General features: G+C 58.0%; 1 protein-coding gene across 4 annotated transcripts in view; it reads left to right on the top strand.

Annotated features, from left to right (window-relative positions):
* The window catches only part of NFIC (nuclear factor I C), a 67,937-nt gene that overhangs the window by 44,140 nt on the left and 7,927 nt on the right, over positions 1-15,870 (top strand). For 2 of the 4 annotated variants that reach the window (XM_059697202.1, XM_059697201.1), the window contains exons 4-10: positions 1,343-1,417; positions 2,156-2,279; positions 2,878-3,002; positions 8,966-9,091; positions 10,965-11,149; positions 11,735-11,882; positions 13,836-13,921. In XM_059697202.1, coding sequence (XP_059553185.1) covers positions 1,343-1,417; positions 2,156-2,279; positions 2,878-3,002; positions 8,966-9,091; positions 10,965-11,149; positions 11,735-11,882; positions 13,836-13,921 — 869 coding nt within the window. The remainder of the gene's footprint in view (positions 1-1,342; positions 1,418-2,155; positions 2,280-2,877; positions 3,003-8,965; positions 9,092-10,964; positions 11,150-11,734; positions 11,883-13,835; positions 13,922-15,870) is intronic. The other 2 variants (XM_059697203.1, XM_059697205.1) reach the window with 2 other exon arrangements.

Here is a 15,870-nt window from a genome sequence, read left to right as displayed (position 1 = left end):
GGCCTCGGTAAAATGCTGCCCTCTCCGTGCGGCTTTCTCTGAGCCTGTGTGTCAGACAGTTCCCCTTCCCAGGAGCTTCCTCACCCTGCCCGCCCTACCCCTGCCTGACACACCTCACGCTGGACTTAGTGATATTAACATTTTTTCTATTGTGATAAACTACACCTAAGATAAATTTTATCATTGTAACCCGATTACAATGTAAATTCAGTGGCATTAAGTACATCCACAATGTTGTGCCACCATCACCACTCTCTAGTTCCAGAACATTCCATCACCTCAAAAGACACTTCATTCCCCCTTAACAGTCACTCCCCACCCCACTCTAGTCCCTGGCAACCACAAACTCACCCTGTCTCTGTGGATTTGCCTGTTCTGGACATTTTACACAAATCCAGTCACTGCTTATGTGGCCTTTTGTGTCTGGCTTCTCGCACTGAGCGTCATGTTTTCAAGGTTCATCCACATGGTGGTGAGTGTCAGTGCTTCACCCTTTTTATGGCTGAAAAATACCCTGTTGTCTGGAGGGGCCACGGTTGTTTATCCAGCCAGCCATCCAGCCATCAGTGGGCACTGAGTTGCTCCCAGTTCGGGTGGTCACGCGTCGTGCTGCTGTGAACATCTGTGTGCAAACCAGCCCAGCCCAGAGAGCAGAGTTCTCTTCCTGACCTCAGGTGGGAGTGGTTCTGGGGACGCAGGATTTCCACTTGTGCCCGTGGACCCTCTATTCAGCCTGTGGTCTGAGCCTTTTTGCCAGGCTCTGGCTAGGGACAGGGCGGGGCCTGGCAGAGAAATCCCTGCCTTTGTGAAGCCCCCAGTCTGGAGGGAGAGAGAGACTGAAGGACAGCATTGCCTGGGGTGATGATTGATAGAAAGAAAGCAAGCCTGCCCCTCCTGGGTAGTTTGGTTCATAGCTCTCAACCACCCAGACAACTGGGTATATGGTCCCCATTTTCAAGGTTAGGGAGCATAGAGGGGAAGGGATTTGCTCAAGATCACCACCGAGGGGGTGACTGAGCCGAGCTTTGAACCGGGGTCCGACCTCTGCTTGCAGCCTGCTGCAGCTTGGGGAGCCCCGCATGAAGAGGAGGCTGGTTATGGGGCCCGCCCGGAGAAGGGGAAACTGGATGCAGATATTAAGAAAAGCATGTCCCCTCCAGCTGTGTAAGGGCAGAGGGACTCTCCGCCTGGCTGGAGTGGCTTAGTTGGTAGCCCTACCGCTGCAGGGCTGCAGGAGGAGCGGGGGTGACCACCCAGGCTGGGTCCAGCCCCGAGTCTGGGCAGCACTGGGGTGTTGAGGAGGGAAACAGACACACTGACACCCATTCCCTCCCTTTTCCAGACACAACCGACTTCCAGGAGAGCTTTGTCACCTCTGGTGTGTTCAGTGTCACCGAGCTCATCCAAGTGTCCCGGAGTGAGTATACCCACCTGCCTGGGCTGGGACCCGGACAGGGGAGGGGCGTACAGAGGGAGGGGCGATGGAAAGTAGAAGGGACTTCAGGATGGAGGCTCCAAGAGGGAAAGCATCTCAGGGAGAGGGTAGGGACTCAGGGAAGAGGAAGGACCCCATCACCCCCTCTTCTCTCCCTTGTCCTCTCCAGCTACCTAGTCACAAGCCAAGGTTCCTAGGAAGGGCAGTATCCAGGCCCTTCCCAGAGCCCAAGGTCAGGGTAACATGCTCCTCCCCAGGAAACAGAATCCATATGCTGGGGGGAGGGGCTGAAGAACCTTCTTCCTGGCATCTCTCTTTCCTGGAGTCGCCCCCCCCCCATTTTGATCCCTGCCCCCTTGCATTCCCTATGAACTTACTGGGGACTCACCCCACTCTCTCAGACACCCCCATTTGAATTCCACCCCAGGGAGTTTTGCTTAACCCTGACCACCATCTTCCCATCCAGATCAGCCTCTGGGAGTGCTGGAAAGCTTGGTCTCCAGCCCTGGCTATGCCTCTGCCTCACAGCACAGCCTTGGCTTCTCTTGATGGCCTTGGGTGTTTTTTTGTTTGTTTTTTTTTAATATATTGAATAAAGCCAGTCCTGGCCAAATTAAGAACCTGGCCAGTTTGGGAAGCAGCTCTCCCCACCCCTCCAGGGCAAACTGCAGTCCTGGACATTGCTCCCTCCCTCATTCCCCTCCCTGTCACTCTCTGCAGCACCTGTGGTGACCGGAACGGGACCTAACTTCTCATTGGGTGAGCTTCAGGGGCACCTGGCATATGACCTGAATCCAGCCAGCACCGGCATGAGAAGAACGCTACCCAGCACTTCCTCCAGTGGGTATGTGCCTGGGTCCCCATCTCTGGGCATTTCATGACCCCTCGCCCACCGTGAGCTGGCCCCAGCTGATTCATTCCTCTCCTTGGAATGCCTGCGCTCAGGGTCTACTTGGGAAATGCCTGCTCATCCTTCAAAACCCAAGTGCCTCCTTCCCCCCCTGACATCCCTCTCTGGGCTTGAGCCCTATAGGCCCAGACCTTGAGACTCCATGGCAATGAAGACACCGCTTCCTGCCGACATGCGCTGTGTGACCATGACTGGTCGCATCTATTTGGCCTCTGTGTCCTCCTCTGTAAAATGGGATCATAGCCCTACCGGTTGTTCAGAGGACGACAGCAGGCCACGTCACCAGCCAGGCCTCAGGGCTTTAGTCACCCTCCGCTAGCCTCCTGCAGTGTGGCCCCAAGTGTCTCATCTAAGCAATAGGCAGGTTGACACAGGTGTTACCATAACTGGCTGCAAGTCTGGGGTTTCTTTGAGATCTCGCGAGAGCACCCTCCTCACCCCGCCCCCCTAAGGACCGGAAGTTACAAAGCCCGTCGCCTCCGCCCGCGTCTCCGTGGTAACCGGCCTGCGTTCTTCTTCCCTTGCCCCTTAGGAGCAAGCGGCACAAATCGGGCTCGATGGAGGAAGACGTAGACACCAGCCCCGGCGGCGATTACTACACCTCGCCCAGCTCTCCCACGAGTAGCAGCCGAAACTGGACGGAGGACATGGAAGGAGGTGGGGCTGGCGGCGGTGTGGAAACGGCCTTCCGGTCGGGGTTACGCGGCGGGGACTACGTATTCCGGCAGGCACTACTTGCTTGCCAGGGAGCGGGAAGCGGGCCTGGATCCGTGAGGCCTCCCGGGAATTGTAGTCACGCGGCTGCGCGCAGCTGGAAGTCAAGTCCGGGCTCAAGTTCCCGGAGCTTTTTGGTTCCGCTCAGGCCGGCGGGGGTAGAGGGAGCCTCTCCCACGCCCGACTGTCCTGCTCTCTGCCCTTTAGGGACCAGTCTTTGTGGGGTTGCTGATCTATAGGATTGACTCTAACGATTCTGATCAACAGGGTGTTTCCTCTAGGCGTCTGCCGTAGACCTCATCCAGGGGGTCCTGAAATGTAGGATCCCTTCTCACTGGGGTCCTCGGTGAAGTCCTGTATTAAGAGACTCCCACCTCCATGGGGATCTTCCCCGGGTGATTCCAGATCTCTCTTCTCTTAGCGCTCTTTTTCAGGGGGGCTTCGTTCTGTTGCTCTTCTGTCGTCACAGGGACCTCTCCAGGCTCTCTCTCACGCGGTTCCTATTTTATAGGGTCAGCAGTTCCATAGTCTCTTTTCTATTGAGCGCTGGCTCTTGGGGATTCTTTGTTTACATAACGTCTCCCCAAGTGCTTTCTCCAAAGAGTTCCCTTTTTGGGGGGGCCCTGTCTCCACCAAGATTCTCCTCTAAAGAATCCCTTTCACCTTAAGGTTCTCTCCAGTGGGCCAGCATCTGTGACTCCCAGGAAACGGTGTGCAAAGTGGCCCACAGGCTGCCTTTGCTCTGGGACAGGCATCCCTGTTATTTCTCAGGTTCTCAGCAGGTTGCCCCCCGCCCCCCGCGCCAATTTTGGAAGCATCGCTCTACCCAGTCTCTTATCCCTTATCAAGAATTCACCCCGTGGGATACCCTAAGGGTTATGAAATGGACTCTTGAATCTACCAGTTCTTAGAGCTTCCTGGTGACCCCGCCTCTCTGAGCCTCAGTTTCCTCATCTGTAAAAGTGGCGTGTTAATACCTGCAGTACCCACCTTACAGGTTATTGTGGGGACTAAATGAATTGATATAGCTGATATCCCTAGGACAGACCTGGCACTTAATAAGCACCCAGTAAACCTCAGGATGTGTTTTCTCTCCCCCCGCCCCTTTCCCTCCTCTCTATCCCTATAGAGCAGCGGTTCTCAACCTGTGGGTCGCAACCCCTTTGGGGGTCGCCTAAGACCATCGGAAAACACATATAATTACATATTGTTTTTGTGATTAATCATTATGCTTTAATTATGTTCAATTTGTAACAATGAAATTGGGGGTCACCACAACATGAGGAACTGTATTAAAGGGTTGCGGCATTCGGAAGGTGGAGAACCACTGCTCTAGAGCCTGCCTTCTCATAAAGATCTGTCCATACCTGTAGGATTCTCGAAAAGCAGCATTACAATAAAGAGGGCAGGTTCAGGCACCAGAGAGAGCTAGGTTCAAATCCCAGCGCTGCCCTGACTTGCTTTGTGGGCTGTGTTACCTGGGGCAGGTAACATAACTTACCTGATCCTCGGTTTTCTCATCCTCAAAGCAGGAGTGATGAATAACTCTTCTTTCAGAAAGTTGGAAGGAGGAAGTGGAAGGATGTGGGTAGAGAAGCTATAGCACATAAGTGCCCAGGAAGCAGGAGAGTTTATTGTTGCTCTTGTCTTAAAATTCCCACCTCTTTGAATCAGCCTCTTAACACACCTGGTTGACTTTTGAGGTCCCAGGTCTCCTCCCCCTCCACGGTGTGGGCTCCCCGAGCAGGTCCCTAACTCTGGGAGGACCTGTCTCTGTATTGTCAGGCTTTAACTTATGGTCAGAGTGTCTCTATGGTTCTGCCTCTGTGGGTTCCCCGAGTCTATAAAAGACCCTGCATTCAATAAGCTTTACGTTTGATTATGAAAAACAGAAAACTCAAAGGGATAGTGCCTTTCTCTTGCCAGTAAATGTCCAGCCATCAGCAGCCCTAGCAAGTGTGATGTGAGGGACTTCGGCTCCTGCCTTATAATCCACTGAATAAGATGTTCATTTCCACCTCATGGTCCGGGACAACTGCTGGACCTTCAGCCCTCATTTCTGCATTCCAGGCAGCAGGAAAGAAGAAGGGTCAAGACTGGGCATGTCCTGTCCCTTTAAGAATAATTCTCAGAAGGGTGCACTTATCTTCTGCATATCTCTGTGCTCCTGGGTTAGTCATGTGGCCACACTCTGCTACAAGGGGCATTGGGAACTGTAGTCTTATTTGGGGCAATTATCTCAAATGTAAGCGTTCTGTTACTAAGAAAGAAGGGTAGAGCAGATATTGGGAGATGTCTGCCCTGTTATTTACAGATTGGGGACTCAGAAGCACTTGTCATTAACTCTGTGATTGAAGAGGCTGTTTGCATATAAAGTATATACTGTTTAGAGCTGAAAGACAGCCTCTGTGATAGAGCCGCAGCCGCCCTGAGAGGTGGTACCATTATAGCCTTAAGTCTGTTGATGAGGAAAAGAGCAAGGTTGGAAAGAACCTAGCTTTCAGTTCCGGAAGCTGAAAACAGAAAAAGTTTTAAAAGGAAGGATATGTTAGAGCTAGTCACTGTGGCTTAGTCCGACCTTCCTGCCCTGAGAAGGGGACCGAGGTGAAAATCTAGACCAGCTTCTGGTGTGTGATGGGGAATGAGGGAGCTGGAAGGGAATGTCACAGGGTGTGTGTCTCCCTCTAGCGTTCATTGGTTGCCTCCAGTGATGGCAAACTCACTCCCTCCTGTGGGAGCCTCAGTAGAAACCCCTACTGTACGCCTGTGCCTGCCCTGCAGGTGCTCACAGCTAGTATGGGAGATAGAGTCATACGTCTCCCTCCCCCCATCATCTTCCGTTTTCTCCTCCTGACTTCCTCCAGCTTCCTGTCTAGACAGCCCTCAATTAGCTGCTCATTAAGGGGATTAAGCTGCTTGGAGTACTTTCTCCCTTCGGTTGTGGCTGCAAGGGCAGTGCTCAGCTAACCCCTCACCCCCAGCAGCCATACTCTGTTGCTTGGGAGGGTTAGAGGTCTGGGGTGATCACACCAGCCCCACCCAGACAAGACCCCTGCAGCCACATCCTTCAGGCCCCATGAGCCAGCCTCCAGGCCATTGCCCTTCCTGGCCACCTCCTCCTGAGGCCTTCCCTGATTACCCATCCAAGTGGGGCAGAAAGCGGGCACCTTGTGCTCAGCTCCCAGGGTGCTTTGTTTTTGCTGCTGCTTTGGCCCTTCTGGGGACATAGGCCCTTCACATACATGGTTGTTATAGTGGCGAAGCGAGCAGCCCGTCCCCGCCCCGCTGCTCTCCTCTGCTCCCTGGGTGGTGGAGCGTGGCCTGTGAAATGACAGAGTTGGATTTGAATCCCAGCTCCACCACTTGTTAACTCTGTGGTCTTGGGCAAGTGAGTTCTCCCATCAGGCCTCAGTCATCACATCTGTGAAATGGGGGTGACTCCTGTAAGCATGAGGTAGTTGTGAGGGTGATGTGAGAGCAGGCTCCGAGGGTTCTGCCCCAGAGCTCGCAAAGGGTCCTCACCCAGGGCGACTCTGCCCCCAGAGGACGCTGGGCCGTCCAAGGCAGAGAGGCCTCACTGTGTTGTCAGCGCTCCCTGACGGCTGGGCTCGGCGGAACTAAGCACTCCATTCGCCACACACTCCTTCCTGTTGACCGCCCTGTGTTCTGGGGCGGTGGAGACCCAGCAGTCAGCTAGAGGGGACCCCCTCCCCCCACAGCCTGCGGCTTGCCACGCAACCTGCTTCCCTTATGTCGCCGAGACGGACCCACGGAGGAGCTGGCCTTCCAGCGGGGTCGGCCTTGCTCTACAGGGATGCTCAGGTGGCAGGTATTCAGGCCTGCTGCTCCCCGAAGAGCCTGTGCTTCGGAGGGACAGACCGGCGTGCGTGTGTCCTTAGCGGGGGCACGCAGGATGCTCGGACGGGGCCTGTAGGTGTATGTGCGAGAGGACGATGGCTGCTCAGGTGGCGGTGGCATATTACAGGTTACATGGAGAGGCGGGGCTTAGATGGAGGACACAGAGCACGTGTTAGCTGATAACAGTGGCTCAAGTGGGGCATTACCGGCCTGTATGCTGAACAGACGCGTGGGGGGACCGCTGGAGCCTGCCCAGGAGCACCTGCCGGGCTCCCCCTCCCCCATGCCCTGCCCTGGCTCCCCAAGGCCCCATCTCAGGAAGCTCAGGGGGCGGGTCCACACCAGGCTATTTCCATCCAGGACAGGCTGTTCTAGGAAATCCTCCTAAGTGAGCATCTGACAGTCCTAACCTGGTTCTGCCACAGCCCTGCACCAGCAGAAAGCCTGCCTCCCTCCTCCTGTGTGTGTGTGCGCGCACACACACACACACGCACACACACGCACACACGCACGCACGCACGCACACACACACGCACAGCCTGCAGGGCCAGCCTCCTCCCCTGCCCACAGCCCCCACCCCACCGCTCCTCCTGTTCCCTGAGAAAGCCCGGGCCCTGGCTCCCAAGGCTTTGCCGACCCACACGCCAGGACTCGCCCCCTCAAACAGTGAGGTGCGTCCTCAGGGCCAGCGAGGGCAGCAGGTTTGGCTCGCCTATCCGTTCACCCCAAGCTATGCTGTTGGCGGGAACAGGAAGCTGCCCGTGTGGAAACGCCACAGGGAGAGGGGGCAGCAGTGTGCGCGGGACAGGGCTGGGGAACGTGTGCAGATGCCCACCCACAGCCATGGGCAGGAGACCCCAGCAGCAGTGACAGCATGCCTCGGAGGCGGGCAGGGGTTCCAACTGGGGTGACTCTGCCCACAGGGGACACTGGGCCCTGGCTAGGGACACACGTGGTTGTCACACGGGGGGGGTGGGGGCCAGGGATGCTGGCAGCACCGCACAGCGGCCAGCGCAGCCCTGATGGCCGCAGTGCTGGGGAGGTGTTTCTGGAGTAGGGGACCTTGTGCTGGGTGGCAAGAAAGTCAGACCTCATCAGGGTCCCAGTGGGAACATTTCACCCTGAAATAAATTTTAAAAATAGTTTCTAAACATGTCCATCTCCAGGCCCCACTTCTTTGAGATCCCAATTCCAGGGATGGGGCCGGATCTGCATTTTGGGGGGCCTGCCACCATCATTAGCTCTCACATTTGGAGGCTGGCGGAGGTGGGGTGCAGGGAGGAAGGCAAGGCGCACTCACACTTCTTCAGGGCTAACGTGTGCCTGGCCCTGGTGCGGCCCATCCTCTGTGTCATGGTGACGGCGGCTTCTTCCTGAGCCAGTGTTTGCTCTGTGCCAGGTCCCCGTGGATTCGACGTGTGCCCCTTTTACACCATTCATTCACTCATTCATTCGTTCGTTCATTTGCTCACAGGAGGTTGAAGGGGCTGAGCTGTCAGGGTTCCCGAGGGCCAGGGCAGGGGAGGTAGTGAGGCCCTCATCTTCAGAGGGACGACAGTTAGCAAGTAATGCCAGCAGGTGGGTGCGCCAGGCCCTTCACACCTTATGTCTCATTTCATCCTCGAGGTGACCTTGCAGGGGTTGTCTTCCTTCCCCGTAAGGAGGAGGGGGCACAAGCTCCATGGCTTAGGGGCTTGTCCGGGTCCTCTCGGCTCACCGGCCCCCACCCCCACCCCCCCACCCCCGTCTGCTCACCCTGCCATCTTCTCCCGGGCTTGGGCAGCCCTGGGAGGCCTGTCTCTGGAGTGAGAAAAGGGGCGGGGCCAGTGGGGGTGTCCGGGGCCTGTGGTGGCATCGAGGCCATAAACCCGGGCGGCTCCCTTCTCTACCGTGAGCCGCAGTTCGCTCCATCTATAAAGTCAACCCCTGGCCCCTTGCCCACACGCTGCTGGGAGAAAGGGGCAGGGGCTCCAGCAGGGAGGCTGGGGTCCTGGGAGCAGAGCCACCCTGCCGGCAGCCCTGTGACCCTCTGGCCCCTCCCCACACAGGCATCTCATCCCCGGTGAAGAAGACAGAGATGGACAAGTCACCCTTCAACAGCCCGTCTCCCCAGGACTCACCGCGCCTCTCCAGCTTCACCCAGCACCACCGGCCTGTCATAGCCGTGCACAGTGGTGAGCACTATGCCCCCGGTGGGGAGGCGCCCCGGGCACGCTTGTCAGTCCCCTCCAGGCCGGGAAGTCCCACCGGCTGAGTCCTGTCGCTATAGCTCCCTGCTGGGCGAGGAAACCCGGAGGTGCCGTGGTAGAGAGCGCCCAGGCCGGACTGTCTCCTGGGGCCTCAGTTTCCCCTTTTGCATGGGAAAGAGGCACAGCCTGTGGTTTGCCCCTTAACCCGCTTCCCTTATGTCACATTTGAATAACCCATAGACACGATGGCGTGGGGCGGTCACAGAAGGAGGCAGATACACCTGGCGTGTGGCCAGGCACACAAGTGCCACGCAGGTGATCGGGGCCACACAGACAGGAATTTCACACAAATAACAGAGGGAGACAGGCTCCGGCAACCACAGGGTGTCAGCTGAGCCGGGCACGCTGCACCAGGCCCCCCAATGTCACCTGTCAGTTAGGGCTCCCCCGACCGACCCCAACCGGGGCTGTCATAGGACTGAGGGAGTTAAATTGTGATAAGCTCCCTAATGCCCCCTGTTGCCCTGTTGCGATGATAATGAATTGGTTCCATACAAGGGCAGAAATACATACAGGAAGGCAGGCGAAAATCAGCACAACAGTGATTCAGGCCAGCAGCTGGCAAACCATGGCCCTCAGAGCCTGTTCTGATAAACGACGTTTAATTGACCCCCCACCATACCCATTCTGTGGAGGCTCTTGGCTAGGACGGCAGAGTTGAGTAGCTGCAACAGAGACCGTATAGCCCAGAAAGCCAAAAATACTGACTATCTGGCCAGGGGCAGGAGAGAAAAGGGGAGGGGGGTGACCGTGACTGGACACAGGGCTTCTTTTCGGGGCGATGCTCTGGAATTAGAGAGTGAATGTAGTAAAACAGACTAAATTGTTTAGAAACGAAAAAAGCAAACAGCACAGATCCAGCCACGAAAAGGAGTGAAGCGCTGAAGCTACGACATGGCTGGACCTCGGAAACGATGCTCAGTGAGAGCAGCCGGACACACAAGGCCACACAGTGTGCGACTCCACTTAGGTGAAAGTCCAGGACGGGCAGGTCCAGACACAGGAAGTGTTTGCCCGGGGCTGGGGGGCTGCTTTCGGGGATGATGAACATTTTCTAAGAGATTGTTGTGTTGGTTGCATAGCTCTGTGAGTGTGTGAAAACCGTTGCATGGTGTACACTTTAAAAGGCGAATTGTACAGGGGTGGGCAGAGCAGGTTTCCAGTTGTCCACATGGGAAGACATGCAGGTTATGGCTATTACAGCAGCTCTGTTAACGCCAAAGAATGGCACAGTGCACTTAGGTACAGCCTTGTAAGCGCTCAAATCGCTGGCTTCGTTATGCTCACGTGCTTAAAGCTCTGAAAATCAGTAAACCTGAATTTCAGTGACCCACAGTGGCCCGCGTGGGTTAGCCCCACTGCCTCCTGAAGTGGTTGAATGCAGACGTCCTTCTGCCCACCCTTGTATAGTATGCAAATTATATCTCAATCTCAGGAAGTATCGACCACCCGGCCCTTTACAGAAAGAGCTAGCTGAGCCCAGGGTTAGGGTGTGGGCCGTGGGGCCAGATGGCCTGGGCTCCAACCCTGGGTCAGCATCCGCTTGCTGTGTGGCCGGGGCAGGGGACGTAACCCCTGAGAGCAGGGATGGCGCCAGCACCTTGAGGGTTTTCCGTGGAAGTCAGCACGTTTGGGTGTATGAATGACGACAAGGCCAGGCCATCGCAGGCCCTGCTGGGCCCGGCTGCTGTCACTGTTACCAAAGGCACCGAGATGCAGGTGCCACCCACAGTGCGGTCCCAGAGAGCAGGACAGACCGGGCAGAGCCCGCAGTAACCGCCCCTTTCCGTCCCTGCAGGGATCGCCCGGAGCCCGCACCCGTCCTCGGCCCTGCACTTCCCCACCACCTCCATCCTGCCCCAGGCGGCCTCCACCTACTTCCCTCACACAGCCATACGCTACCCACCTCACCTCAACCCCCAGGACCCGCTCAAAGATCTCGTCTCACTGGCCTGTGACCCTGCCAGCCAGCAACCTGGACCGGTGAGTTTGGGGGCACAGACCTCCCCTCCCGCGCAGGCTCCTGCCGAGGTCTCAGGGGGCCTGCTAACGTGCAGCTTCTGTTGTAAGTGGTTTCCCGAGTGGCGGAGGGCCACGGTTCTCTTCCGAAGCACTTAGAGCTGGGCCGGTTCAGGATTCGGCTTTTCGGATGTTAGAATTGACAGCGTGTATCTTGCGAAGCGCTTTGAAATCAGACATGGTCCTATGGCTGCAGCTCAGGCCTGACTTCCACGAAAGCTCTCGGTGTTCAGAGCTTTGTGAATGTTAGGACCGCTGGCGAGGTGATGCATGGCCAGGTCCTGGCAGTGGGTGAGGAAAGCAGAGCACCGTGAGGCCACCATGTTGTTTAGGGCAAGGCGGCACCTGGCGGAAGGAAAGCGAGGGGATGACGTGGCTTAAGGAGGAGACGGGGGAGTGCAGGCCCAGGCTGCTGGAGGCCTGCAGGGCCCGTGGTACCCACCAAACCCATCCCGCCATGCCACCCTCGTCCCCCAGCGGGACCGGGAACAGCAGCCCAAGGCGGTGGGGTGCCGCCGCCTTAACCACCTGTCTCTCTGTTCCCCCCAGTTAAATGGAAGTGGTCAGCTCAAAATGTCCAGTCACTGCCTTTCTGCTCAGATGCTGGCACCCCTGCCCCCCGGGCTGCCGAGGCTGGCGCTTCCCCCTGCCACCAAACCCACCTCCGAGGGAGGAAGCACGTCACCGACCTTGCCCTGTAAGCGCTCGGGAAGCGGTGCCTGAGGCAGGGCGGGCGTCCCCAAGGGGCCCCCCCCAACTCCCCTCCCCGACTGCTGGCGCTGGGGGCTCAGGCCCAGCTTGGTGGGTACTGGCGAGTTCCCTGAGTCCCCACTGAGGAGCTGCAGGGTCAGGCCCCCACGGGGCCAGGGCAGCCTTAGGGGACATCAGGGCCAAGTCTGCTGTCTGCTCCCATTGGCCAAGTGGCCTGGGGCCCCCATTTGCCCACTCTGGACCCTGAGCCCTCCTCCATGCCAGCAGCCGCTGACAGTAGATGAAGATCTTCAACTGGCGGCCTGAAGGCCAGACATGGCCCACAGCTGCCCTTTGTGGAAAATGAGAATCTCTTGTGTTAAAATCCTGACATTTCACATAAAAATTCCAGAGTTCCAAAGTTTGGGGGGAAGTGACCCCAACAGGCCCTATTCTTGCTAGTGACTTGGGCTGAGCCATACCTATCCATGGGATGGTGCCTGCCTGCCCGCCTGACCCAGAGGCCCAGATGAGCTGCGAAGCCCCTGGGTTGGTCTCCTTCTAGAACTCTGCACTCTGTGGATATGGCTCCCGATTACGGCCCGCTGGCCCCATGCACTCCCCTCATCTGGGGCTGCCCCAGGCTGGAAAGCCACTCCCAGATTCCGTCCTGGGGTCTACCCACCAGCAGGGGCTGTGTGCCCAGACCCTCCCTGGGCTCCAGAGCAGGCGAGGGGGGCTGTCCACGCTTCGCCAGGGGCCTCGCTGGGGCCTCCGACCCCCAGGCTTCTCCCCGAGGCCTGATTCTGCCCCTCACCCCCTTTTCGATGTCTCCCTCGCTCCCCAAATGAGATTCCTCACTCCGCCTGAGCCATAGGGCCAGCGGTCCCATCTGGCCCTGTTGGTCCCCTTCCTGCATGAGCACTCCTGCCCACAGCATCACTGCCTGCCAAGGCGCAGGCAGCTTCCGGTACAGACGGGTCTTGCCTGATCACCAGATGCAGTGTAGGGCGCTGGGTTTGAATCCTGCCTCTGCAACTCACTCCCTGTGTGACCTTGGGCAAATGTCCTCCCCTCTCTGAGCCTCAGTTTTCTCAGCTGCAAAATGGGACAGTCACCATACTTGTGGGGCGGTGGGGAGCGAGTCAGTGAAATAGGTCAGGGAGAGTATTTAGTGCAACGTCGAGCACAGAGTGGCGTCAGTATGCGGTGATGGTGATCACCGACCACCTACTGTGTCATCTGTGAAATGGGGAAAATAATCATGTTGGCTTCCTTGAGGCCACTGTGGGGTAAATGGGTCATGCCCGGTGCCTGGCATACAGTAGACACTTAATAGATGCAGAGTAAACACGGATTCCCTCTCCTTCCCGTCACCCGGTTCCTAACTGCAGCTTTAGTCTGCTTCCCCGGTAGCCCTGGAGCCTCACGGCCTCCCACTGACTTCACCGGCCAAGACCACACAGAAACCCTCCCCACCTGGTCCCAGCCTGCCTGAGGCCCCGACCCACAGTAGCACCCAGCCATGAATTATTCACTCGCCCACAAAATGATGGGTGAAATTAAAATACAAATATACAGATATATATATGTGGATGTACATACCCAGCCTTCCCTCTGCCTCTCCAGGAGGAAAATTAATAAATAAAATAGCCTCAATAATTGATGGCGCCCTGTGCGGGATGCAGGCTGCCGTCACAGGATGGACCAGGCGGTGGAACACCCTGAATAATTCACGGGCGGTTTCTGAATTATCCATCTTTCATCCTGCGCCTTCACTCCTAGCAGACACTCCGCCCAAGTGACCCCAGGGGCCTGTGGCTGTGGGCTTTTCTGGGTGCCCAGATCGGCCAAGGGAGGGCACTGGGTGCTCTGTGACCCTGGGCAGCGGCCACCCTCTCTGGGTGCTCCCGTGCGGCCCCCTTTGCTAACGGGCTCTCGGTCTCTCTCCTCCCTGCAGCCTACTCTACGCCCGGCACGTCCCCTGCAAACCGTTCCTTTGTGGGATTAGGACCAAGGGATCCAGCGGGCATTTATCAGGCACAGGTAGGGGCCAAGAGGCCGGCTGGTGGCGGGAGGGTGGGCCAGGGCAGAGGGGCCAGCCTGGGTGTGCAGGAGAGGCAGCGTTGGCATTACTGCAGCTGAGTGTGTCTCAGGGCTGGGAGGAAGACGGGCTGAGCACGAGGCCAGAGGCTCAGAGAGGAGGAGCAGGTTGCCTGAGGCTACACAGCCGTGGAGGACAGAGGTTCCCAGCTTCTGGTGGAGTGGGAGGTGGCCTCAGCCCCCCACCCATGTGTCCTGGCTCCAGCCCTCGGTCAGGGTTCGAGTCTGTGCTGTGTGCAGGCGGGGAGTGTGTTGACAGACGAGGTCTGAGGGTGGTGGCGGGACCGAAGCCCCTGATTTCCGGTGCGTGTTGGGGAGGGGGTTGCAGAGTGTAAAATAGCCCGAGGACAGCACCAGCTCCTGCAGGCCCTCTGAGGCCCAGATGCACAGAGAAACCCACCCAGGCTCCGCAACGGCTCCGCACCACCAGAACCACAGAGCGTGGAGATTTGTAGGGTCCCAGGGGCCATGTTCAGGCCTTCCAGCTCCTATGGGAGGGTCCTCAGACAGGGGTGGGGAGGAGGTGGGAGATAGCTACATCTCTCATATTCCGCTGAGATCAGAATCTGCCACGCTGACCAGACCCAAGGAGTCACCCGCCACAGGCTGGTGTCCTGGGGACCCTCCAGGGCTGACCTGGGTGCAGCTCCAGGGGCACCGAGTGTGTGGGGATGACCTGGCCGCCCCTCCCTCCCGGCCCTGCTTCACTTACTTTGAACCTCTGTCTTCTAACCTTGGGTACCCCCTGGGGGGACTTTGAAGGTCCCAGAACGTTAGGGGACCAGTTTCATCCAAAAAGGGCACCGAAAGGCCAAGACCGCCCGCATCCCTCGCGTGCCCACGTGTTAATCACCCAGACAGGGCTCACTGGGTCGGGGCACCCAGCCGGCTGCGGGGACCCCAGGACCCCCTGCTTTGTGTTTTAGGCCCCCGTGACCTCGCCACCCTCTCCGAGTGCCAGCAGCTGGATGCCTCCCCCTCCAGTGCTCGGAGCCAGGCGGTTCCGCTCCCGCCCCCACCCTCACGCAGCCCTCCCCACTCCCCACGGGAGGCTGGGAATGTCCTGATGGCTTCAGGAACCAAAGTTAATAAAAACAACAGGGAAGGGGCCCTGCCTGCCTCACCTCCCCCCCCACCTCACCTCTTCCCTTATCAACTCTGCATGGGGAGGGGGCCGCCCCACGTGAACAGCCCGAAAGGGGAGGGCACTGAAGCAGGCAGACAGGCGGCGCCTTTCCCAGCCCCTCGGGTCAGGGGGAGGGTGGGGGCCCGGAGAGAGTGGGACAGGGCTCGTGACGCTCTGAGGAGGGAGCGAAGGCTGGCCAGGCAGGGAAGGCTGCGGGTGCCCAGGCCAGGGCCTGGCACTGACGAAGGCCAGAGGGGATGGAGAAATAGCTGGACTGTGGAAAACCCACGAACACGGGCTCTGGCTGGGGGTCTTGGGGAGCCATGGAAGGGTTTAGAGGGAGGGAGGGGCATAGCCAGGTCTGGGAATTGGAAAGAATTTTCTGGGACTGGTGTTGGGGGCAGTGAGACATGGAAGCGAGGTGACAGATTGATGAGAGACTCCCCAGGGAGCCTGGGTTATGGGGGAGGCCAGGCCCCCAGTCTGGGTGAACAGGGAAGGCAGGTCTGGGGGTGGGGAGTCCCGCCGACACGACACAGGCCAGACCCTGGGTCACTGGACAAAGGGCACCCCAATCCCTGGGGGGGTCAGCCCCCCTTCTTCTCAGAAGGGAGGGGTGTGGGGGGAGGAAGCTGTGGATGAGGACCCGCTCCCCGCTCTCAGCCCCTGCGCTTCGAGGCCTCTGGTTTCTGGCCCAGTCAGCACTTCTGCCTCCGCCTTCCTGATTCCTGGCAGGTTTGCTTTTCTCTGCCCCCCACCCCCAGGC

Source organism: Myotis daubentonii, chromosome 5 (genome assembly GCF_963259705.1).
Source record: "Myotis daubentonii chromosome 5, mMyoDau2.1, whole genome shotgun sequence".
NCBI classification, from domain to species: Eukaryota; Metazoa; Chordata; class Mammalia; order Chiroptera; family Vespertilionidae; genus Myotis; species Myotis daubentonii.
The sequence above is the reverse complement of the archived record's forward strand: the minus strand, read 5'-3'. Positions and strand labels throughout refer to the sequence as shown.